General features: G+C 37.4%; 1 protein-coding gene across 3 annotated transcripts in view; it reads left to right on the top strand.

Moving 5' to 3' along the window:
* Window positions 1-25,813, top strand: part of LOC150094438 (rho GTPase-activating protein 12-like) — a 413,607-nt gene that overhangs the window by 308,351 nt on the left and 79,443 nt on the right. For all 3 annotated transcript variants that reach the window (XM_090412339.1, XM_090412341.1, XM_090412338.1), the window contains one exon: window positions 17,733-17,834. In XM_090412339.1, the coding sequence (XP_090268465.1) occupies window positions 17,733-17,834 (102 nt within the window). The remainder of the gene's footprint in view (window positions 1-17,732; window positions 17,835-25,813) is intronic.

The following is a 25,813-nucleotide window of genomic DNA, read 5'->3' as shown; positions in this document are numbered from 1 at the left end:
AATTTTTCTTAATATTTACATACGTGCTAAATTTGGAACTGTGTATATAAGCTATGGACATATGGGTATTGGATTTTGGAAAGGGGATCACATATCTGATGGTTTAATGAAGTTGACAGATTAAATTTGGAATTAGATTATAAAATAAGCATAGCTAGAGTGGCAGGGAAATCAGTTGAATAAATTTATATGGAATAAGAGAAAACTTAGCCAAAACACCAAACTAGAATTTCACAAGATAGTGTTCAAACCAATTTAGCTGATTGATTTGAATGTTTCTCATGTTAAGGTTTAATGGTTCCATTATTTTATTCCTGTCACAGAGACATAATCTGGAATACAGTATTGAGAATAATGCACACAAACAACACAAAAAATAAGTGGAGCATATTAGACTGTAAGCCTGTAGTCTAAAAGGAGTGTCTTCTATTAGTGCTGGTGGGCAGCTTTGGCTATTATGCTGGAGGTTTAAGAATTATTGTTTCTCAAATCTTGCACAGCCATATTCATTAAAAAAAATTTTTTTTTTTAAAAATTGCTGCTGATTATAAAAATTTAAAAAAAAATGTCATATATATATTGGCTTCAGTGAAGCAAAGTAGTTTTTCTTCATTAGATTCTCTGTAAGGTATTAAAGATATTGGTTGGCTAGACCTGATTGATAATAATTGGTGGTTATATTTCTTGTGTTCTTCAAGATAGATGTTGGTAGATCTTCTAGTGTGACCATAATAGGACAGGTTGCAAGAGAAGGGAATTTGTATGCACCTAGAACTGAGAGTCGGTGGAGTTGATCCTTTAGAATAATGGATAAGGATGGATAGCTTCAAATAGGATTTGAAAGCAGTACCGAGATTTTTTTTTTCAAGTTCTATCTATTATTTTTCTAGTGCTTGGCATATAGGGAACAGTAATAGCATTACTGTATGCTGATAGGGATGTGCAATGCAGGAAAAGTACTCTCATAATTTTATCAGCATTGTAGGCATTGGACAGCATTATGAATAAAGGAAAGTTCAGCTGTGAGAGAAGTTAGAACAGAGGTTGGTTTTGCCAACTACAGTTTTTAAGATATCGTAATTGCCCATGTAGCAGTTAGTTTGAAGCTGTCTGGTATGAGTTGTAGTCTAATAAATTCAAATGTTGTTGTAGACTTAGTGGATTATTTGCTGGTGACAACGAAATGTATGGTAAAATCAACCTCGAATGTTTTCTGAACATTGATTTGGTTTTTGTGAATCACACAAGAAGAATGGAGGTGAATTTATTAAACTATTTTGTGACAAATTCATCAAGTGGCATGTGACAGAAGGAACTTGAAGAATATTAGGCCTAGTTATAGTATCAAAGGGGAAGAGATGTCAGCAGAAGTGACTGTTCTGCCTCTGAATGGTGACAGTGATCATGCTGTACTTATCTGGAAAGTGGCTAAGTATGTGGGTGTTTCATTTAAAAACATTACATGTTGAACTGCAAAACAGAAAATTATGACAAACCAAGGACAATACTAGATTTGATTGCATGGCATTGGTTTCTGAATGCAAAGGATATCAGCAGTGAATGAGAGGCATAAAAAAAAATAATAAAATAAAAAATACTTAAACGATGCAGTATCAGAATGTGTTCATAGAGTTTGAAGAATAAATAAGGTAGGAGCAAATTAAGAAAAAGATGTGGAAGGAATACTGTGCATATGGTTGGCATCAGTTATGAAAATTATAAGGTACAGTCCAGAAGAATTACAAGTATCCTACAAAAAGCTAAGTCTGAGTATGAAAATAAACTTGCTTTACAAGCTAAAAACAACTCAGGTGTTATCTTATGTTACAAGTAAAAGAAAAAATGGTGAAAGAATAACTCTACTGAATGTAGACAGTATGCAGGTGGCTGAAGTAGAAGTTGTTTAACTAATGAGTGCTCATTTTTCTAAGAGCTCTCAAACTGGTGTAATGAACATGAAGCGCAATGTCAACTCTATGCTGAATGAAGAAACTCATTCAGCTGTATGAGGAGGACATACTAGTGCTGTTGCATAAACTGAATAAAACTTTAGTAATAGGGTCTGATGGCATATCAGCATAGATGCTAAGAGTTGAACTGGCTATGCCTTTGTATAATTTGAGTCTCAACACAGGGAAGAAGAATTCACAGGAGTGGAAAGAAAGTATGATAATTCCGTTGCACTAGGGTGTTGCACAGACTGATTTGTCTACTGTAGGCCTATCAGTATCTTTTGGATTTGTGAAGATTTTGAAAAACTTGGTAAATATTTGCATACAGAAATGGGTTAACAGAGAATCTATGCTTTGGGCAGACAAAGGGAACAAATATACCATGATACTTTTCAACTTTGCTAAGGACTTTCAGAATTGAGCAGGAAAATTTGTTGCATAAGTTGCAGGATATGGATTGGATTATAAACTCACAACTTGGATAAAATGATGCCTGACCAATAGATAACAAATAGGGATGTATAGGGTCTTGAGTCTGCAAGATTTAAGATGACCAGTGGCATACTCCAGGGATAGTATTAATGTAAAGATTGAATTACATTGGTCCATTGTTATTCACTTTTTATATTAATGACATTGGGAAGGATTTGACAGTAAACATACAACTATTTTTACGACCTTATTTATAATTATAAATGAGGTGTGAAATCACCCTCCAGTTAGTGAGCGTGACCATGAATTGACTACCTGGGTGGTTGCCAGCAGTGTGAGGACCTCTGTGAGAAAAGGTTATATGTGGAACTACAAGGCTGGTGATTATGAAGAGCTCAGGAGACAGCTTGCAGGTGTAGCATGGAATGAAGAGTTAGTTGGAAAAGAGATGAGTGCAGCTTGGGAGATATTCAAGAACTGTCTAGTAGAGGCTATAAGGTTATGTAAGGTATGTGAAATGGGTGAATGAAGAGATTAAGCATGTGATACAGAGAAAAAAAAATCATTATGGAAGCAGTATAAGAGAAGTAGTAATAACCAATTCCATGAGGATTACAAAGACCAGGCAAGGAAAGTGACTTGAGTGGTAAGGATGGCAAAAGTGAAGTACAAGCAGTTAGCTAATGAAGCCAAAAATAATCCTAGGGAGTTCTTTTGATATGTAGCTAGCAAAAAAAAAAAATATATATATACATATATATATATATATATATTATGGAAAGATGACATTGATTGGAGAAAATGATTCAAGGACAACTACTTGGAAGAAATGGTGGAGATACTTGATGAGCAGTTCATAAAGGTCTGTCATTCTTGTGAATGTGACATCATGGAGAGATTGAGAGCAGTTGATAATAGGGAGGAGAGACTGACTAAGTGAGCAAGAGTGTATGGGGAATTGAGCAAACCTGATGTTAATAAGGCTGTGGGATTGATAATATATCACGACATATTCTGAAGGAATGTGGCAGGGAGTTGACATCTGCCTTGACATATTTTTTTAATATGAGTCTTGCACTGGATTGAGTTCCAAAGGAGTAGGAGGGCATGATTGTGCTGCTTCATAAGGGAGGTGATAGAACTGAGGCATCAAATTATAGGCTATTTGTGCGTCATGTGTTTTGGTTTAGTTGTTGGAGAAGCTGTGAGAACTAGGATCCAGAAGGGAGGTCATGTTTTAGTAATCTACTTACTTATTACAATAAAGTGACAGCTTCCTTGGACAGAGGAGAGGGATAATACACAGTAGTATACTTAGATACTCGCAAAGACTTTTGATGGATTATCATATGATAGTCAAACTAGAGCAGATGGGGTTGGATATTAGATTAGTGCATTGGATTGGAGACTGGCTATCTGATAGGTATTAGCAAGTTGTGTATGAGGGAGCAATATACAGGAAGAGGAAAGTCACTAGTGGTGTGACTCAGGGGTCTGTTTTAGGGCCATTGCTGTTTAACCTGTATGTTAATGATATTGGCAAGATTGATGGGGATATTCAATTGTTTGTAGGTGCAAAGTTGGGACAAACCATGAAGAATAGAGAAGATGTGGCCTTATAAGAAGACTTGAATAAATTGAGTGAATGGGCATGGAAATGGGGATGTGTGTTGGGAAACAAAGATGGGATGTAGAATTTATGCTTGGCGGGGATATATTGTTGGAGGTGGGGGAAATAAGAGATCTTGGGGTGATAGTGGATAAGGATCTGAAATTTAGGGGACACGTTGCCAAAATTGTGAGGATAACACAAAGAATTATGGGAATGATGCCAGTGGACACTGACTTGTAGAGGTAGTTCTTGTTTTATTGTGTAGGGCAGGGTTTCTCAAACTTTTCCTCTGAGGGAACACTTCACAAATCCTGAAATTTTAATGGAACACCTTGATTAGAGCCGAGTATTATCGGTCTTGTATTCAATGTAAAGTAAACTCACACTATTGCCACAGCAGGCTGTATCGCATTGCAAAAATGCAACAGGGCATACTACAGGGATGCCGGGCTTCATTGTGTTGACCTTGCTTGTGACCGCATGTTTCCTAGAATAGATACCTCCTTACTTCACTCGTGCTTCGAGATGTCAACAGCCGCATGTGGCTGAGTCAAGGCCAGTGTACACTGGCCTTAATAGCACAATCCACGTGCAAAGTGAGGAGTGCAGATTTTCAAATATGTTTGAGCTTGTTGCTGCATTTAAAACCATTCCCGGCTCATATTAATTTTGATAATTTTTCACTGAACATTTATTTACTTTCCGCGGTGTAAGGCTTTGGTTAGGCCACACATGAACTTCTGTGCACAGATTTTGTCACCTGGTTTTCAAAAGGACGAAGAGATGTTGGAAAGGGTCCAGAGACAACTTACTAAGGTAGTTTCTGATCTCTGAATGTCTGGTATGAGGAAGGATTGAGAAGATGCAATTTACAGAGTCTAGTGGATAGGAGGAAGAGGGGTGATATGATAGAGACCTAGAAGTTAGTAAGGGGTTGTTATAGCATGCCTTGCCTGAGAGTGTGTTGTCTGCAGAGAATTTGAGCGTGTTTAAGGCACAGTATGATGAGTTGTGTGTATGACAAAATGACCTTCCAGATGAGTCTTTGACTCCATGGGATCTTGGGATAATAATAAATATTTGTTAATGATAGGTAAGCAGGATAAACAGGAATGTTACTGATATGCATTATTTACTGAATGATTTGAATAAGCTGGTAGTGTGGGCATGTGAAAATGGCTCTCATTTTAATGTTAATGAATGCAAAGTTATGCACTTTAGCATATATGAAATATCCAGTGGCATATTATTATTGGCAGGATTATGCTAGAAGAAACTGGCCAGGTTAGAGATCTTGAAGTTTTAGTAGATAGAATGTCGAACTTCATACATCATATAGCAAAGATTGCATATACAAGTTAGAGAATAATTTTGTTGAAATGAACATTCATTTGTAAAGGATAAGGAAATCATTTTGCCTCTTTTACAAGGCTTTGTTATCTTTTGGACTTTGGAATTATGGTGTGCAGCCCTGGTATCATGGGTTTCTGAGATGATGTAGATACAGTGTTAAAGATGATATCATGATTGTGGAACATAGATTATGAGGAGAGAGAGAGAATGAAAATTTCTGGCCTGCATACCTTAGCAAACAGGAGAAAGACTGAAACTTTAAAAAATAGATAACTTCCTTGAACGCTGCCACCACTAATGTCCCACATTGATCTTTGACTGACTCTGGATGAGATCAAAAATCTCATCTGTGAAATTAACAGAACCAGGTGCCAATACCATAAAACATTGGCAATGGAATGCTGACAGGCACTCTTGATTTGAAGTTTAACATGCACTTCGAAACAATCAAAAACAACAATAGGAGACAAAAATGTAATCCTTAAACACAGAGGATCAGATGCTTGAAAATGCTAAAGCTTTCTGCACAGACCATAAACCCCTCCCACCAATCCACGGTGAATGCAGTCTGGTTTACTGTGATGTAAATGAAGCGAAGTTTTTGCCAACAGTTTAGAGAAACAGTGTAGTCCAAACTATACCCATGACTTTATCAGTAAAGTACATGCAAGAATGAATTACATGCCACAATATTCACGCTATTATGTGTGAATATTGTGGCATGTAGATTAACAACTGAAAAACTGCAAAATCTAATCTCAGAACAAGAATGGGGGTTAACAAAATGGCAAATCATTGTCATTACAATCAAGAGGATTGCAGTGCTATTCAAAAGATAAGTATCTGCATAGGACAAAGTGATTGTTTTTGGCACCCCATTTGGATGATATTAAAATATCATCCAAATGACATTTCATTCTGATGTATGAAAAATTGTCTCCAAGCTTAAGATTAGAAAAGCACCAGGCCCAGATGGGATTTCCAACAAAATCATTAAACACCTGCCACACAAGGCCATAACACATGTTGTTGCAATTATTAATGCAATATTAAGATTTCATTACTACCCACAATGGTGGACAGTAGCTCATTCAGTCACAATTTCAAAACGAGTCAAAAGAGCATGATTCCTTCAAAATTAGCACATAACCAGCCTGCTGCCATGCCTAGAAAAATTTACCAAAATGATAATACAAGACAGACTGCATAAAGTAATGAATCAATTAAATCTCTCCACAGGTTTAGTTGCTTATGCAAGGACTGCTAACAGTTAACTTTGATATCTTCTTGGGTCTGGCTCTGACTGATGAGACATCAGGGAAGGTCAAAACTTATTTGGTCTATGACTCTACTTCCCATGATATTTTTATTATAGGATGCTAAGGCAATTGATGAGAAGTAGTCAACTGCCTCTATATACAAGTGGACTAGCTATGAAGTTACTTCACACTTGGGTATCAGCTGAAAACAAGGATATAATTTTATAATGCATAGTAATTACATTGTAACTAAGCAGAAAAACTTACCCTGACATTTACTTTAACCATTCTATTAGCCATCAACCAAAACATGGATATAAAGCATATCTGTATACATAGGTATGCTGGTTGATATTTCATACATCATGGCTAATTTGGTAGTCAGATAATTTGGCTGATAAATCAATGTGACTTTTTTTTTTCTGTGACAGCAGATGTTTGTTTTCCCATTAATTTGCTACCAAGTTCTGTCTTATAAGCAAGAAGTATATAAGATTATGTCAGCACATAATCATATATGTGTTAATATGATTGGCAAAGTAGATAGATCTCTGTTCTTCAAATGCTATGGATATTTTTGGAAGTAGGTGGTAAATGATTTTCTTTGTACATTCCCCCCCCCCCCCTTGCACTTATTAGTCCTAAGGTAGTTTGAAAAAGTGTTTATTCTGATCTTGAGATAAGCATTATCTCCAGCTATTAGCCTGCCCATAGTACTAAAATATGCTGTTGATTTTCAAATTTTTGTGGTGGAATTGACATTAAAAAAATTGAAAAAAAAATACAGAAATGTTTGTGATTTGTACACGAATCAGTTTCTGAGCCTGATGGTTTGAGAATGCATAGGTTCAAGTAAAAACTTTTCATTATCAACTTGCTAAAAGCATTCTTGATAGCCTGATTGTCCAAATGAATATTACTGCTACTCTCCATCCAGTAGGTTATGGGTTCATATCCCACTGCAGTATAGATGTTTGTGACTGTCTTTAAATCACTGGATGAGACCACCCTGCTTATTGGAAGCCTGAAGTCATTTAAGAATTTCATGTTTGGTCTCTGGAGCAATGTTTCTGTACTACACTTTTTGTTTGTGAGATTCATATAAAGGTACTAAATTTCTTATTTTTTGATAAACTCTGTGTTATCAGATTTCATGGTTTTTTAATTCTCACATGTTTGCAACACTGCCATAAAGTTTGTTCTTTATCATGCATTATGATGCTTTTATGTAGTAATGAATAGCACAGCATGTTATTCTGGCATTTGCACTGCCAGTCCAGTTAAGACACTCAAAAAGAAGCATATTTTAATTCCAAATTGTAGTTCATAGTATAATTCCAAAAAAATTTGTTACTATAATTTTACTGATTGAATTGTTTTGAATTTTTTGCAGGAGCAGAGATTGTGGTTTTGCATTAAGGATGCTGATTGCATTTCCAGTGTACCCAAGTTTCACCCTGTCACAGAATACTGAGACAGAATGAAACCTGTGCGGTATAAGAACAGTTCTTTGTTATGGTAATGAATCAAAGACATGAGAAGAAGTTATCTTTGAAGAGCATTGTAAACACTTTTGAGGTATTTTGGAACTCAATGCACAAATTTTCTGTAATAACCATAATAATCATGAATGATGCCATGCACATCGTCTGCTGTGATGTTAGTCATGAGCAATGCTGCTGAGTTTAATGTATCTGTCCTCTGTGATTAAGGCATCTGCACTATCAGAGCAAATGCTTTGCATCAGAAGCAAGAATAGAACATTGGGTCCCCAATATAGTTTCATTTTATTATTATTTCTTTTTTTTTAATATAATAAAAATTATAAAACTTTCTGCTCCTGAGGCTAGTACTCTCACTTGGAATTGCTCATGTTATGGTCCTATGCACTATAGGTAGATATTGTCATCCATGATGAACATATTTGAGTACATTCGCCACAGGTAAGTGTATTGCTGGGTCACTGCTCATCTCAGACGAGATGAGCAGTGACCCAGCATTCATGTCTTCAGATGTTTGGAAGTGCAAAAGCATTACACTTCTAAACTATTTCCGTGACATAACTTTACTCTCTACACCTACAAAGAGATGAGTTTCTGCTGCTGGAATACTCATAACATGCAGAAATTGTATTGTGAATCATGCCTCACATCTCTACATGTGAACATACAGAAATTGGATTGCGAATCTTGCCTCACATCTCTACATGTGATCATGTTTCCAGTCATCCTACCATTTTGTTTATAATGCCAACCATGGGTATATCAGGAAATGTAAATACATCATCTATTCAAACTTTCCTCATGAAACATTGTTTTTGCATATGTGATGTGTTACACCTATTGTTTGAAGCATCCTCATAGCCTTTCAAAAGTAAATACTAACTTGCTAAACATAATAATTGTTTCTGATTTTAAAATCATTTTGATGACATGGTTCATCAGAATAAGTTTAATACATTGGAGAAATTACTGTTTCAGAGACTGTTGCCCATTACCAAAATAGGGAGGATTACAAGAATATGATATTCTCTAGATTTCTCAGTGCAAAAGTCAATGCATACTATCTTTTTTGGCTAGATAAGGAAAAATATAAGTGCCCAATTTAATTTTCTTTTTAAGCATTGTTTGGTAAAAGAAATCTGTACTATATATTATGATCTGATTTCTCTGTAGAAGATGTCAGCTTATCAAGAAGTTTAACAATCTGTTAAAAACCTGAGATTCCAAGACTCAACAACTCCAAATAAACACTGCCATAAACTTATTGTCTGTCACCGTGAAGCTGGAAGCAGTCAGCACACTTGCTCTTGACTACATTTATGCATTAGCACCCTAAGAAAACTTCTTGCAGAAGTAGAAGAAATGATACAAGTAGAATGAGATATCCTCAGCCTTCTCACCCATATTGCCAACAACATGTGGTGGCTGTTATTCAGCCATGACGTTTAGCTGATTATCAGTGTGGTGGCTGGGATAAGAATATCGCTGCTATAGCCCATGCATGTCATGCAAAACCATCAAAAAAGCAACCTCTCAAAGAAGGAATATGAAGCTCTACAAGAAATTAAAAACAACAGTAGAATAGTAATTACCAAAGCAGATATGGGTAATGCTAATGGTTGTAAACCAAAAAGACCACACAGGTAAGTTTGTCTACTTACTTCAAGATCACTCTACCTACCTTCCTTTCAAATATGATCCAACCAATACACAGATCAGAACACTTCACAGGCTCCTTAAAAAGTTTATCACTTGGCTTGAAGTCACCAATAAACTATAACCATTTAACTCTTGATCCCCTACTTGGATATATGGCCTACCAAAAATCCATAGACAGAATGTGCCATTACGTTCCATTGTGGCATTGATTCTCCCACATACAAATTAGTCATACATTTATCTAAACTGCTCCCATGATATACTGGTAATACTCTTTCACACATTAAAAATAAATAAATTAAAAAAAAAAAAAAATCAGCACACTTTAAAGCCAGTATAGAAATCCTCACACTCCAACACACTGACATAATAGTCAGTTTTAATGCCTCCTCTCTTTTCATGAATGTCCCACTCAGAGACATCCTAGACCTTATCCAAGTCACATTTCCTCCTGATATTGCAGTTCACCATGAACTATGACTATTTTGTTTGGCAAGGAAAATTCTACAAACATAGAGGATGGCCACCATTGGCCAACTTCTTCATGGAGACCTTTGAAGAAAAAGCCTTAAACTTTGCCCCACATAAACCCACTATTTGTCTGTGCTATGTAGATGATGTGTTCTTCATTTGGCCACATGGCCTGGATACTCTCAATATTTTCTTAACACAGCTAAACAATCAATGTTCCCGGATCCAGTTTACCTTAGAAAAGAAAAACAACAGCCTCTCCTTCCTAGATACTCTGATTACATGCGGCCTGATGGATTTTCTGGATATGTGTGGGTTTTCTGTTTATCGAAAATCCACACATACTGGTAGATATATCCACCAGCAGTCACATCACCCCACACCTACTGAACTTACCACATTCTCAATACTTCCTTAGCCAATGGCTGCAACTCCCACAAAATCTACAAAATATTAAAATCCGATAACTGCAATCCCCCTCTCAGAGAAAAGATTATGCAAATTCTGTTATCATTCCATAATATCCAGGGCACATCCAAAAAAAATTAGCAAAAATCCTAAAGAAATACAACCTTATAGCCATTTAGTATGCCAATTTTTTTTTTTTATTTACATAAAAAAAAAAAAAAATTGACATTCTTTATATGTTCCATCAAAGACTAGCCACATTCCGTAGACCTACCAGGTCCCTTGCAGTTGCAAACTGCCCTACTATGGCCAAACAGGAGGGACCGCCAATATCAGATTTTTTGAACATATGGACTACATCTGTTTCCACCATTACAGCCACTCTGGACTTGCTGACCATGCTTTGGACACTCACCACGGGATATGCTGGAAGAAGGCTACTCTTTTGTACTGCTGCAAATACAAATATAAGCAACTATTCCTGGCATCTGCCTCAGCCCTAAGAAACTTTCGAAACCTCAAATTTGAGAAGCACTCATTCTCAGCCCAATGGCCAAGAGCATCCAATTTAGCCCACTAGGGAATGCTTTAGGACTCTGTGTCCAACTTTGGTTGCCTTTCTTTAGCACATTTACCCAATATTAGTGCCTGCATGCATATATCATTGCTTTGTAATCTCTGATGATGGCAATGTAATGTTGCCAAAATACAGTAAGTATTAATTAAAGTTATAATCAATATTTAGTATACATTGTAATTTCCTGAAAAATAATAGTTATGAATAGCCAACGAAAAGCCTTTCAACCAGAATTCTCTAGAATCATTCAACCAAAATGATTTAGGAAGTAAAGATCAAGAGTTCTAGAATTATCTAAATTAGCTAGTTTGTGGGTGGTTGAGTCTATACCATCTACATTTGGGCATAGAGGTGCATCCTCTTTATGGATTTTTGGAAGTCCATAAAAATGGGAATGGGGGTCTGGAATTGTAGGGGCACTTCCTACTCAGCAAATGTGACCAACAAACTAAAATCCTCGAATATCAGAACCACCTGTATTTATGTGCTTCCAAAAATCTATAAAGAGGATATACCTCTATGCCCAACTATGGACAGCATAGACTAACTCACCCACCTACAAACTAGCTGAACATTTGGCCAAAATGCTTTCATGTACTAGTGGCAATACCTCATCACGTATCAGAAACTCATTTTAAGTCCAATATACATGATCTCACACTCCACAACACTGACTTAACGGAATTTTAATGTTTCTTCCTTATTCACCAATATCCCACTTTAAAGACACCTTGTTTTATCCAAGCAAAATTTACTCCTAATATCTCAGTCCTGTTTCAGTTCACTGTGAACTTGGGCTATTTTATTTGGCAAGGAAAATTCTACAAACAAATAGAAGGTACAGCCATGGGTTCTCCTCTTTTTCTCCTCCCTTGGCTAATTTTTTCATGGAAATCTTTAAAAAAAATGCCCTAAATTCTTCCTCGCTTAAACCCATTTATTTGGCTATGCTATGTGGACCATGTGTTCATACTTTGGATGCATGCACAGGACACCTTACACACTTTCATTTCCCATTTGAACATCCAAAGATCCAGTTCACAAAGAAATAGAAAGTAACAACAGTCTGCCTTTCCTAGATACTTAGTTACAAGGTAATTAAATGGATATCTCACTTCACAGTCTATAGAACCCCCCCCCCACACACACACACATACATGCACACAGTTAAATACATCCATCAATAGTCACATTGCATCAGATAACTTTGTACTCAACACAAAACTCACCCACAATTAAAAAAAATAATAATAATAAAATTTTTTTTTTTTTAGTCAATGGCTATGCCTCTCACCATCTAAATAATTTTTTAAAAAATTAACACCACGTTAATTAATACTCGTCCCTTCCAAATATAAATTACAGCAAATCCATTATCATATCCAACATCTGTGGTTTCACAGAAAAGGTGGTCAGGATCTTAAAAAAAAAAAATAAAAAAGAAAGTTAGTAACCCTTATCCACTTTCCCAAAGATCAGTTACAACCATTCATACTATTCACAAACAGGTAGAACTGCCAACATCCATGTATCATAGCACTAGGATTACATTCGTTTCCACCACTGTGGTCACTCAGGATTAGCAGACCATGTCCTGAATACCCAGCATGTTGAGGCTTAAGTGCTGTGAGAACATCATGTTGGAGGTTTAATGGAATATTTTCAGCACTGGGAAAGGATTAAAATGATACGCTTCCAATATTTTGTTTCAGTCACTGAGACATCTTCAGGGATTACAAATAACTTTTGTAACAACACACTCAAATACAATACAATACTAAGTGAAACACATGGGTGACTCTAAAGTCCTATCTAGGTGGTGCGCCCTCTATGAGCATTTGTGCTCATAGAGGGCGCACCCATGAGCATTACATGTCACATCCTAGGCCACCACATTTGTGGTGGCCTAGGATGTGACATGGGATCTCTGATAATTAATTATCAGAGATCCTAGACACCACCTAGATAGGACTTTAGAGTCTCCCACGTGTTTCACTTAGTATCGTATTGTATTTGAGTGTGTTGTTACAAAAGTTATTTGTAATCCCTGAAGATGTCTCAGTGACAGACGAAATATTGGAAGCATTAAAAGTAGTTTTAATCCTTTCCCAGTGCTGAAAATATTCCATTAAACCTCCAACATGATGACCACCTTACTCCACCAAAGCAAATTTAAATATTTATTATTATTATTACGGGCAACTCCAATAAGTCCTTAGATTCTAAACATCATGTTAAGAACTATTCATCATTCACACAGTATTTATCATATTTTTTGCTTTGAACTCATTCACAAGTATGCCACCCACAACAGACTCTGGCAGCTTATTCCACATTCACCATTCTCCAAGTAAAAAAAGCTAGTTCTAACACCCTTGCTAACTATACTCTTGCTCAGTTTCCATGGATGGCCCTAGTTTTCCCACCACCAGACCTGTTCTGAAAAATTTCCTCTGAATTAATCTTGTAAAAAAATCCTCAGTAATTTGAATGTCTCAATCATATCACCCCTCTTCCGCTCATCAACCAATTTCTGTGCAACCCACGGATCTTCAACCTGTTCTCATAAGGTTCATTCCATAGACCAGTTATCATCTTGGTCACTCGCCTCTGGATCCTCTCTACATCCTCCCCATCAAGAAGAAAACCTGGTGCCCAGATCCGGGCACAGTAGTCAAGATGGGGTCTTATCAAGGCTCGATAAAGAGGAACAATAACCTGCTTGTCAAAGTATTCTTCAGTAACCAAGTGATCTGATGAGCTGATTTAGCCACTTTTGCAATGTGCCCCCTAAACTTCAACTCCCTATCCCCCCCCCCAAATCCCTAGAACCCCCCTGTGTTCCAGGAACCAAAAAAAAGTGAACCAAACCTCTGGCTTCGTCAATTTTCTGGAGTACAGTTCCATCAATCTGGTATACAGTTGCTAATCTTTTCATCCCAAAATGCATAACCTTACACGTTCCTACATTAATCTGACATCCATTCTCCTTAACCCAGTCTGCCAATCTATCCAAATCATCCTGCAATATTTTGACATCATATGTATTCACTATTGTTCTACCCAATTTTGCATCATTGGCAAATAAATGAACAGTTCCTCTGAGATCCTTTCCTACATCATTAATGAACAAATTAAACAGCAGTGGTCCAAGAACAGAACCCTGCAGCACACCATTAGTCACAGGCCTTCTTTTGGATTCTACTCCTGAATAAACTGCTCTCTGATATCTCTTCATCAAGGATTAAAATACCCTCCTATCCATCTCACCAACCCTATATCCATCCCCATGTGCTGCAGTTTACTGATTACAATTCCATGTGGTATCCTGTCAAAGGCCTTAGCAAAGTCCAGCAGTGTCACTGTAAACCCATTTATCCTTATCCAGTTCAGCTGTCACTATTATAAAACGTGAGCAAGTTACTGAGGCATGATCTCCCCTTCACAAAACCATGGTGCCCCCCATACAGTATCCCATTTTCATGTATCCATTCCTGTATTTTGCTCTTGACTAATTTCTCCAAAAACCTTGACTGCTGATATGCTGATCGGTCGGTAATTTGCAACAGCAGTTTTGCAGCCTCCTTTATGCAATGGAACTATTTTCCATCTCTCCATCCCCTCGGTACTAAACCAGAGCTGAGACTTAAATTAAATTAAAAAAAACTTAAATTAAACAATTTGGTTACCGTCACTGACAATTCCTTTGCTGCTTCACGTAAGACTCAAGCTGGTATACCATCCAATCCCACAGATGTATTCACATTAAAGTTCTGTAATATACTATTCACCTCCATTTCATTCACCTCGTTTCCCGTATAAGCCATTGGTTCCCTCATTCCTGCAATAAGACCACCTGGATATACTCTTGCAAAGTGTTCACTTAGTAATTCTATTATTTCAACTGATTCAGTTACTTCCCTACCATCGGCATTCCTTAAAATCATTCTGCCATATACATTTTTTCTTTTGCAGCATATCAAAAGAACTGTTTGGGATTCTCTTTAGCTTGTGTTGCTAATTTCCTTTCATAATCTGCTTTTGCTTTTCTTACCACACTAGTTACCCTTCTGGCCTGTGCTGTGTACTGTTTGTGTGCCTGCAGGTCACCTTTCTCCTTAAATTCCCTCCATAATTGTTTCTTTTTTTGCAGCTCAAGCTTAATGGTGTTATTCATCCATTTAACTCCCACTTGATTTACTCTCCACATTCTAGGTATGCAGTCAGCCATTACCTCCCTCAAACGCTCCTTGACCATTTCCCATGCACTATCAACAATCAGCGCTTGCAGTTTTACATGCCATGGCACTGATCCAAGCAATCTCCTAAGCTTGTCATACTTACTTAGACAGGGTAATTCCACATGCACCCTGTCTTAATTGAAAATTCCACACATTTAGCCACCTTCCAGGTCAAGACCTTATGATTACTCTCACCAATTAGTGGCAACGTGGTCATATTCATTATTGTCAAATTCTCAGATGCAATTACTAGATTGAGCACTCTCGAACCCTAGTATATTCCATTACATGCTGTCTTAGGTAGTTATCCCTTATAACTGCATAAAATCCATTTCCTTCCTCCCATATATCCTCTCCTCCTTCTAATCAATGTTACCATAGTTGAAATCCCCATAATAATTACCTGTCCTCCAATCATTGAGTCTATTGGCCTATACATACTATCTCCATCGCCTGGTCTATAGCAGCACCCAACTGTATGTTTTATTCTGCTGTCCTCAATCTCACACCAGATAGCTTCAAATGTGCTATTTTCAGGCCAGCAGAACAAAGCATACAGTTGAAGTTCTATTCTCTTTGGCTGCAGTTCATCAGCTATCATCAATAACACTCCCCCCCCACTCTCTCTCAGTCTTTCCTGAACACACTGTACTCTCCGCATTCTATCCCACTAACTATATCATCTTCTGTTAGCCATGTCTCATAATGCCAATAACCTGTGACCAGGAAGAGCCAACCAAGCCAAAAATTCTTCCTTCTTGTTCCTAATACTCCTGACATTAGTGTGAATAAAGTGCAAAAGCCCCTTAATCCCACCCCTATCTTGACGCCTTATACTATCCCATTCTGGTTTGTTATCCTGTGTATAATATGCTTGTGTTAGTACTCAGGCATATTATACTCATCTGTCCAACTGATGTCTGCATATCCACTCAACCACCGCCACCGAAAGCTCTAGTTTTCCTGATTCTGCACATCCACTTTCACTTCTCACTTCATTCAGCAACAATTTTCCAGTCTCCAGACACCAAATCCATTTAGATGCAAACCATCCCTCTTGTATAAGTCCTTTCACCCATCAAACTCACTGCACACATCTACAAACTCCACACCACTCCTCCTGCATAACCTATGCATAGAGTCATTCGCAATTATGGCCCTCCTCAACTCTACTCTGTCATACCGTGGCAACAGACTCATTATCTTAACTCTCTCACTCTTTTCTTTTGCTACCTCTAGTAATTCTTTCAAATTTTTCATCTTTTAAATCATTCATTCCAGCCACTGCAATAATTTCTTTCACTGCTTTCTGTGCTCTAATAGCCTCACATCATTAATTTTTGCACCCAGAAAGCATGATTTTGTCAAACTCTCATCTATTACACCTTTTACTACTGAATCACCGTATAACACTCGCTCATTAATTTTTCTTTGACTCCCAATCATGTTCTCATTTGTCTTATCACCCACTTGTTTCTTTTTGTTAGGTGATCCACTCGGTAGACATTTTTGTAATCGCTCCAGTTTCCACTTCACTCTAAGTATCACTCCACACAACCGAGCTATCTCCCGCATTGCAACTAGCTCTTCATTTTTTATATCAGTCAAACCATTCTCTCGCTCCGTACTTTTACTCTCATTATTTGAAAGGCTTTTCCTTGAATCTGCTGCAGCTCTTACCAACCTAAACAAATATGGTCGTATCAAATTGCCTCTCATATGGGAAATCTTTGATACTGAAGTGTGCCTGTGGGCGTGTGTTTAATACTAGTGTATTAATCCCCGAAGATGCCAATTTAACTTCGCCAAAATATACAAAGTAATAATTTAATATATTTAGTTATTATCTTGTCTACGTTTTTATTTCCTAAAACAACATAATGCTAGAGAATCAATCTGTAAGCCTAAACACCAGGATTCATATAAGGCTTCTTTACAAAAATGCAATCAAGAAAGCTTTATAAAATTCTATTTAATTTCTTGTAATTTTTTTTTCTTGTAAAAAGATATTGAATATATATTTTTATATGTAATATGAAGAATTATCGTATATTAGTCCTCTTCAGCATTGATTCCAATGGATTTGAGGTAGAGACAGTGTATTCTTCTAAACCTCTTTCCAAATTAAAAGTCTAAAAATTCAGTTCTCTTCACTTATCACATAAAAGTTCCTGAATGGATGCAGTATCTTGAAGTGTCTTGCAGATATATTTATATCTACTATAATTCATAATTTTTATAATTCATAATGATATGTTATTATTAGATGAACCGGTGTTTGGCTGCAACCTACAAGTTTTGTGCTCTCGTGAAAAAACAACTGTCCCAAAATTTGTGAAAAAATGTATAGAAGCTATTGAAGAGAAAGGTTGGTATTTCATGCTTGATTTCTGCATATAACAATCTAAAGTACATCAGTGTGAAAAACGTATGCATGTATATTAATAAGTATTTAAATTTTCAACCTTTGTGACATTGGTACTAACATAGGTTTTAAAATATATATACAGTGTTAAAAATATGTATAGTTTTTCTTTCTCTCTTTCTTCTCTTCTGTTCCCAAGAGGATTGGGTCCCATGCAGGCAACAGTCTTCTATTATTCTCTGTCCAACAGCTTTGGAAGTCCAATATAGTTCTAAGGACTTTATGCTATGTTAATCTTGATCTTTCCTTGGATCTTGTACCCCCCCCCCCCAATAGCGCCCTCAAATACCAGGCAAGGAAGTCTATCCTGTTACATTCACACAATGTGACCAAACCAATTCTGTTGATTTTCCTGCAGCATTTCATTTCAAAACCAACAATTTCCTTTTTTTCTTTTTTTTTAAGGTCTAAGATTCCTGCCCCACAGAGAGTTATTGGTAGTATTATACTTTCATGTAATTTTATTTTTAGAGTTGTAGGAATTTTGTTGTATTTCCAAATTTTACTCAGTTTATTCATCATTGACCATGCTGCGGAGAATCTGTGTTTTGTTGTTTCAACATCATTTAAATCTGAAGTAAAATTTAAATAGCATAGTCAAATTGCTCCTAGGTAATTAAAACCATTTACTCGTTCAATGGTTTCCTGATTAAGTGTTTATCTGTATATCTTCTTGGTGTCTTTGCAATTTTATTAATCTTAGTTTTACTTGAATTTATAATCATATTATAATTTCTGCATGTTTCTGCTTGTAAATTTGCAGCCTGTTATTGGAGATTTGATTTGTTATCTGTTATATTTACTACATCATATCTGCGTATATGATGTGTATAGTTTATGCAGCTCATTATTCCTAGAGTAGTCTTGGGGACCTAAATAAAAATAAATTAAATTGAAATAGCAGATACAAAAAAAATCTTTAAAAATCTCTTAAACACTTAATATATTAATGAAATTAAATTTAAAAAAAAATAGAAAATAATCATTATAATAATTAGTCAGGTGCCATCGTTTCAGGCCTATAAATAAAAGGAAGGACGGAACAAACTTTCCATGCCTAGTAAAAGTGACTTGCGACACGCCGACAAGCACATCAAAAATAATAACAGTGATCAACAACAAGTTCAAAGACACCTGTCCCCAATAGCGCATACGTGGACAACCAGACTTATCATTTGCACAAAGGGAACAAAGACGCCAGCTTCGAAGACAACTCGAAGAAAAACATCAAAATGGTGACAACAGTTGGATCATCAACTACAGACAAGATAAACTGGTGAAAAAACCAAGTGATGCCACTAGCAGCCACCATGGAGACCAACATGCAGGCACCGCATAGGAAATGTGCAAGACCCATGTGGTCCAACATATGACTCACAAAACCCTACACATCCACTTCACCAACATCCATGACCTAAATTCCAACCTGAATAGTGTCCACTACCACCTATAGTCTACCAAATGCCCACCTACTCTTCCTGGCAGAAACTCAAATCTCACATCTCCCCAGCACCACTTATCTCGACCTTCCAAACTACTCACTCTTTAACAACTTTCGTCCTAAGGGTGGTGTCTGCACATACAACCGCTCTGACATACCTTGCTAGAGAGCACCCCAAACTAGTATCACCCAACTTTGACCTTCTTTGGTCGAAAATATCCCTTCCCCACTCAGTCCAGTTCATCTGCTGTCTCTGTCGCTCCCCTAACACAACCAACAACCCTGAGCTCTTTAATTTCCTCTCCCTAAAAATCAACTTTCTCCAATCCCACTTTCCCAACAGCGAAATCATCCTCCTAGGAGATTTTAACGTCCACAACACTAGCTGGCTTTCCTCCTCCAGTTGTACAAATCTTGCGGGCGAAGATGCTGAAACATTTGCCATCACTAATGACCGTACACAACTTGTCCAGATGCCAACCAGAATACCAGATAGCTCAAACACTCCCCAAACACCCTTGATCTCTTCCTCACCAATGACCCCTCCAAATACACAGTGAAAGTAGTGAAACCCCCCCCCCGGGCAATTCTGACCACAACCTAGTGCTCATCTCCTCCCCCATGCGACAATGTTTACACAGACACTCATACAAGAGTAGTTTGGCACTATAACAGTGCCAAGTGGGAAAGCCTCTGCAACTTCTATGTCACATTCCCATGGTTGGACTATTGCTTCCAGCCTTACAACCCCAAACATATGCACCGAGCTTATTACCAAAGTAATCCTCACTGGCATGAATACATACATTCCACACAGCACTCTGAACTGCCATTCCTTAATGAAACCCTGGTTCTCCAAAAGATGTGCCAAGGCTGTAGAGATGAAACACTAGATATACCACAACTGGCTGAAATCAAGAACCTCATCCTCCTTTAAAGCTTACACCGAACCCCATAATAGATGTTACATCTATTATGGGGTTCAATGCTTCAATCTTCAATCTTCAATCAATGCTTCCAAAACAGAGTTCAAAAGAACAAAAAGCAGGAAACTAGCAGCCTGTCCAAATGGCAGCCAAGCCTTTTGGTCTCTCGCCAAAGCAATTGGCCGTAACTTCTGTCCAACACTATTCCCACTCCTATACCCAGATGGCTCTACTGCATCATCACCTACAGAAAAAACCAATCTTTTGGCTTCATACTTTACTTCAAATGCATGTATAATTGATGATGGTAAATGTCCCCCGACCATTCCAGACATCCAACATACAATGCCCCCTATATCCTTTTGCCAGGATGAGATCAGAAAAATACTGTCCAAATTATACACAAAAAAAGTCTCCTGGCCCTGATGGCATTTCCACAATTGTTCTGAAAGTTTGTGCTCCAGAACTGACCCCTATCCTATGTCACTTATATATACTCTCTTACTCCACTGGAATCTATCCCACAAACTGGAAATTGGCCTATATTCAGCCCATTCCCAAGAAGGGTGACAAGTCACTGCCATCCAATTACCGCCCTATCTCGCTTACCTCAGTCCTATCAAAAGTAATGGAAAAAAAAATCATCAATTCTCAACTCCTACACTATCTTGAAGACACTCGCCAAATAAATGACCGCCAGTATGGATTCCGCGATCAGGAGATCTACTCACATACGTCACCCATCTCTGGACAAATGCTATGGAGTGGTTTAGCGAATCTCAATTGTTGCACTAGATATCTCCAAAGCCTTTGAAGTCTGGCACAAAGGCCTACTAGGCAAACTACCATCATTCGGTCTGACGCAAGACTTCTGTAGTTGGATTGCCAGCTTTCTGTCTGGATGCACACTGTGTGTGATGGTGGACGGCTCCCTATCCTCTCACCATTCAATTAATGCTGGGGTCCCACAAGGTTCTGTCCTCTCACCAACCCTCTTCCTGCTATATATTAATGACCTACTGCAATTGACTCCAACCCAATACACAGTTTTGCAGACGACAGCACACTACATTCCTCGCTTGCATTTGATAATCCTTACCCTACACAACTCCTCAACCTACAGAACATCAACCACCACCACCACCCTCAACTCTGATTTCCAAGCCATCCTACAATGGGGTTCGGATTACTTCATAAATTTCAATGCCAGTAAAACCTAGCTTTGTACTATTTCCCATAAAAAAGAACCATTTTTCCCCAGTATTCTTTTTGACGATACCCAAATTTCCAGACAGTTTGAGATCTCGCTTCTTGGAATCACCCTCACATCAAGCTGGCATAAAAATATCACAACCATTGCATCCTCAGCCTCAAAGAAACTAGGATTTCTCTTTCGCTTAAGATGTTACTTCACCCCCGAACAACTATTAACATTATACAAATCACAAATCCGCCCAGCTATTGAATATTGCTCCCACATATGGGGTGGGGCCCCTAAAAACTCTCTCAAAATGCTCGATTCAATATAGAGGAGAGCAATTAGACTTATCAATGATCCATCCCTTACCAACTCTCTCCCCCCACTTTCACACAGATGTATGGTTTCTGCAGTATGTATATTCTATAAATATTTCCATGATAAATGCTCATCTGAAATAACATCAATAATTCCTCTGCTCAGTACTAAGCTCATTGGAACATGTGCAGCTGCTGCTGCACAACATCCCTTCACAATACACCTAGAAACAAATAGAACAAGTTTCTTTTCCTCTTCCTTCATCCCTGCAACTGCTGCACTGTGGAACAGTCTCCCACCTGCTGTGTTCCCCAAGTAATGCAATTTAAAATTATTCATATCAAATGTAAACAAATTCCTCCTTTCCCAACCCACTACCATACACGGTACTAATGTACTATAGGTTGACCAACCAACCTCCTGTGTATGGGCTCAGCATTTAAAAAAAAAAAGAAAAACTTAACCACACTGATTTTTACATAATTCTTAAGAAATAAATTAAAGATGTCAAGAAATTATATTATTGGATTCATCCTTTATCCAAGTGTAAGTTTGCACATGAAGTAACTTCATGGCTGGGTAACTCATATATAGAGGATAATGACTTCACATCATTTTCCTTAGTATCCTATAATGCAATGCACATATCTTTACAGACATGCATAATGCAATGAATTATAGAAAGGGCCACTACTCAGACAGGTTTCAATCTTTATTGAGGTGAAAAAGTAAAGGGATGCTCATCATAGGCCTAGAATAGTTAGTTTAGGGGTGCAAGAGCGAGCCTGATAGTATTAAGGAAAAAAAGACAGATAGATAGATGGGAGATAGAGAAGAGGCCTCAGTTCTTTTATATCATCATATAGCCAAAGGCTATCAGTTTTCCTTTTTCACCAATCTCATATAAATGAACAACCAAAAAACCAATTGAAACTGAAGCGCAAAGATGACTGATAACCCATTTGATATCACCTAGAATGCTCCTTTCGAATACAAAAATCATCTGACTGGACAATAAAATTTCCACAATGCACAGGGCGGCTGTAGAATGCCGTGGTGCACCCAGGGTAGACAAGGAGCCCCTCCCCCCAAGGAAAAGAAAACACTATAAAATTTTCCAAAAAATCTTTTCCTATTTAAAATTCTTTTTTTGTATTTATGTTATGTCGTGTCTTCTATTTCTATACTACTTATGAATATTAGCAATCATTGCAGATGGTCAATCATAGGTCATATGCAATGCATAGTGTGTATTCTCAAATCATCTACTCAACTCCCCTCCCCCCCCCCCAGATTAAATCCTGAGTGCACTACCTGGTAAAATGCATGTTCTACTGTTTCCAATCAGTAACAGATGTCACAGATTGAATCTCTGATAAAGAACCACCTCCATTTGATGGTGTTGACTGGAATGCAGCTGTATGCAATTCTCCAAGCAAGATCCCTCCTGTTAGGGTATCCTTGGAACTTCAATAAGTTATGAAACAGAGTATTGTTGTCAGTACCCAACTGTGGAAGTTTTCAGGAAAAGAGATTAAAGATTTCTTTATACCAAATTTTAATCTTTTTAATGGAAAGAATGTCAATGCCAGAGTGTTGTAGCAGTCTTAGAGTTACGCAGAGAGTGGTGTAGTATTCAGGAACAATCTGAGCTTTTGGACCTTTATAATGATTCACTCGAAACAGGGGAAGATGAAAACCCAGAGAGTACAGGAAAAGCTCTGCACATGTGTGATTGTCCTGCAATATTTTCATGGATTTGTGGATTGCTTAAATAGCAGAATTTTAAGACTGAAAGTCCAAATCCTCCATACTTCTTTGGTAGTTGAAGAAATTCCTTTTTAACTTCTTGCTATCAGCAGGACCAAAAAAATTGCACAGGGTATAATTGCTTTTCTTCGACTTCAGTGATGTCTAATATTATGTACAACTGAGCATGAAAGATTATGGTTTTGAGTACCATGGCTTTAGAAGAAAAAGAAAGTGGCCCTATTTTCCAGTCTTCTAAGGTTTCAACATTCTTGTATATAAGTTCTTGAACTGGTAATATTGGGTAGGTGCAGAAGGGAATTCCAAGTATAATGATGGGTTCTCTCGTAGGGTTAATCCAAAAGTAATGCCTCCAAGATCCTACTTTCTGAAAACCTAATTTTTTCTTGTATGCATTAGTAATTAATCGACTGATCTTGCTGAATCTTTCCAAAATACCAAAAAAGATATATATGGATCATTATCCTTCAAAGTGCCCACTACATCATCGGCATATGCTAATACCTTATTTTCTTTCATAGTTGAAGGAACTGTTATTCCTTGCACAGCATGTGTATTGTTGACTTCCTATAAGAAAGGTTCGAGAACCAATGCAAAGAGCAGTGGACTAAAAGGATAACCTTGCTTGACTCCTTTTTGAATTTTAACTGGGTCTGACAGCAACCCATTAACTCAGAGGTGGGTAGTTGAATTGGCATAAGCTCCTTTGATAATGGATAGCAGCTTTTTACCTATACCAATTTGCTGGAGGATGTGAAACAAAAAGGGATGCTGGACATCTTCAAATGCATGAGTATGGGCTACTGATAGCATTGACATACTGTTTTTTCGTATTAACTAAGCGGATTAGATCATGTAGCAGAAATAGATAAAATTCTGCTGCTCGGTCTGGAACTCCATAAACCTGTGTGCTTGTAATTATGTATCTCATTCTCACTTTGAGTCTGTTATTGATAATGCTGAAAAATATCTTGTAGCCTGTATTAGATAGAGAAATAGGTCTCCAGCTACTGATTAAGGTGTGATCTCTATTAGGTTTTGAAATGAGGACAGTATGACTTGCTACAAATTCACTTGGTATGTGTCCTGATGAGAGAAAAGAATTAAACAGTATAACTAGAATGGGAAGAATGAAATCCCAGGTCTTGTGGTAAAGTTCTATTCCTAGACCATCAGATCCTGGGGAGTTTCTTGTCTGGCATCTTTATATAGGTTGTTGTAACTTCAGATGCTGTAATGGGTCTGTCAAGGCCATCTTGGTTATGAACAGGAAAGCTTAATGTTCCAAGAGTTATAATTTCCAACAGATTGTCTTCAAACAGATTTTTGTAGTTTTAGAAAGGAGTCAAGAATGTCTTGAGTGGTGGACATGTTTTCCCCATCAACGCAGATTTCAGTGATAGTCCTTTCTTTGCGGAATTTAGTGAATTGTCTATTGAAGAATGCAGCTGAAGTGCTATTTGCTAAGTGCTGCTGTATTCTTATCTTAAAACTTCTTCTACTTGTTTCTGCCTTTCCACTTCTATTTCTATGTTAATGTTTGTAATGATGTCACTACATTCTATAAAATTGCATTGGTTTGTTATGAACCAGCTTCTCTCTTAATAGAGGTCTTTCAACTCTTTTGTCTTTTGAGGAAAGCCTATCTCTTTCCCCATTGCATTATATTCTGTTTTACTGCTTGTTTGAATTTTAACCACATATCCCAATTCCAGGTAACATTATTCCACTTTGAACCAGAGTGTCTGGAATTTGGTTGAAAAGATCAACGGAAAATTTGGTAGAAGTCTCCATGTTCTAGCACTGATCTCTACTTGTTCCATGCAGTGGAACTTAAGTAGAACTGGATTATGATCTGGCATGTTGGTATCAAGATGTTTTATCTGAATTATCCTATTTATGAGGGAAGAAGAGAGATAAATTCGATCAAGACGAGTACCAATACCGTGATTCATGGACGTATAAGCCTGGAGATTAGGATTGCAAATCCTCCATGTGTCTACTAGTTGATCATTGTCAAGGCATGTTTTTAACTGTGCATATCACACTTTTCCACTCCTGGAGTGTCCTCCTATTTTGTCTAATGTGGAGATTTCAATACAATTTCAGTCTCCAGCTGCTATGATGTTATGGGTGCCATATAAATATAGCCCCCAATTCCTGGAAGAATTTTCATCTAACTGTTCCATTGGACGGAGCATAAACATTTATAAACCTTATTCCACATCCACAGTATTTTCAATCTATTGTCAAGATTCTCTCTTCTGCA

The sequence above is a fragment of the Typopeltis vanoorti genome, chromosome 22 (genome assembly GCF_054136105.1).
Source record: "Typopeltis vanoorti isolate ZY-2024b chromosome 22, IOZ_Tvanoo_1.0, whole genome shotgun sequence".
Lineage (NCBI taxonomy): Eukaryota > Metazoa > Arthropoda > Arachnida > Uropygi > Thelyphonidae > Typopeltis > Typopeltis vanoorti.
Note: the sequence above shows the minus strand (reverse complement) of the source record. Positions and strands in the feature narration are given on the sequence as shown.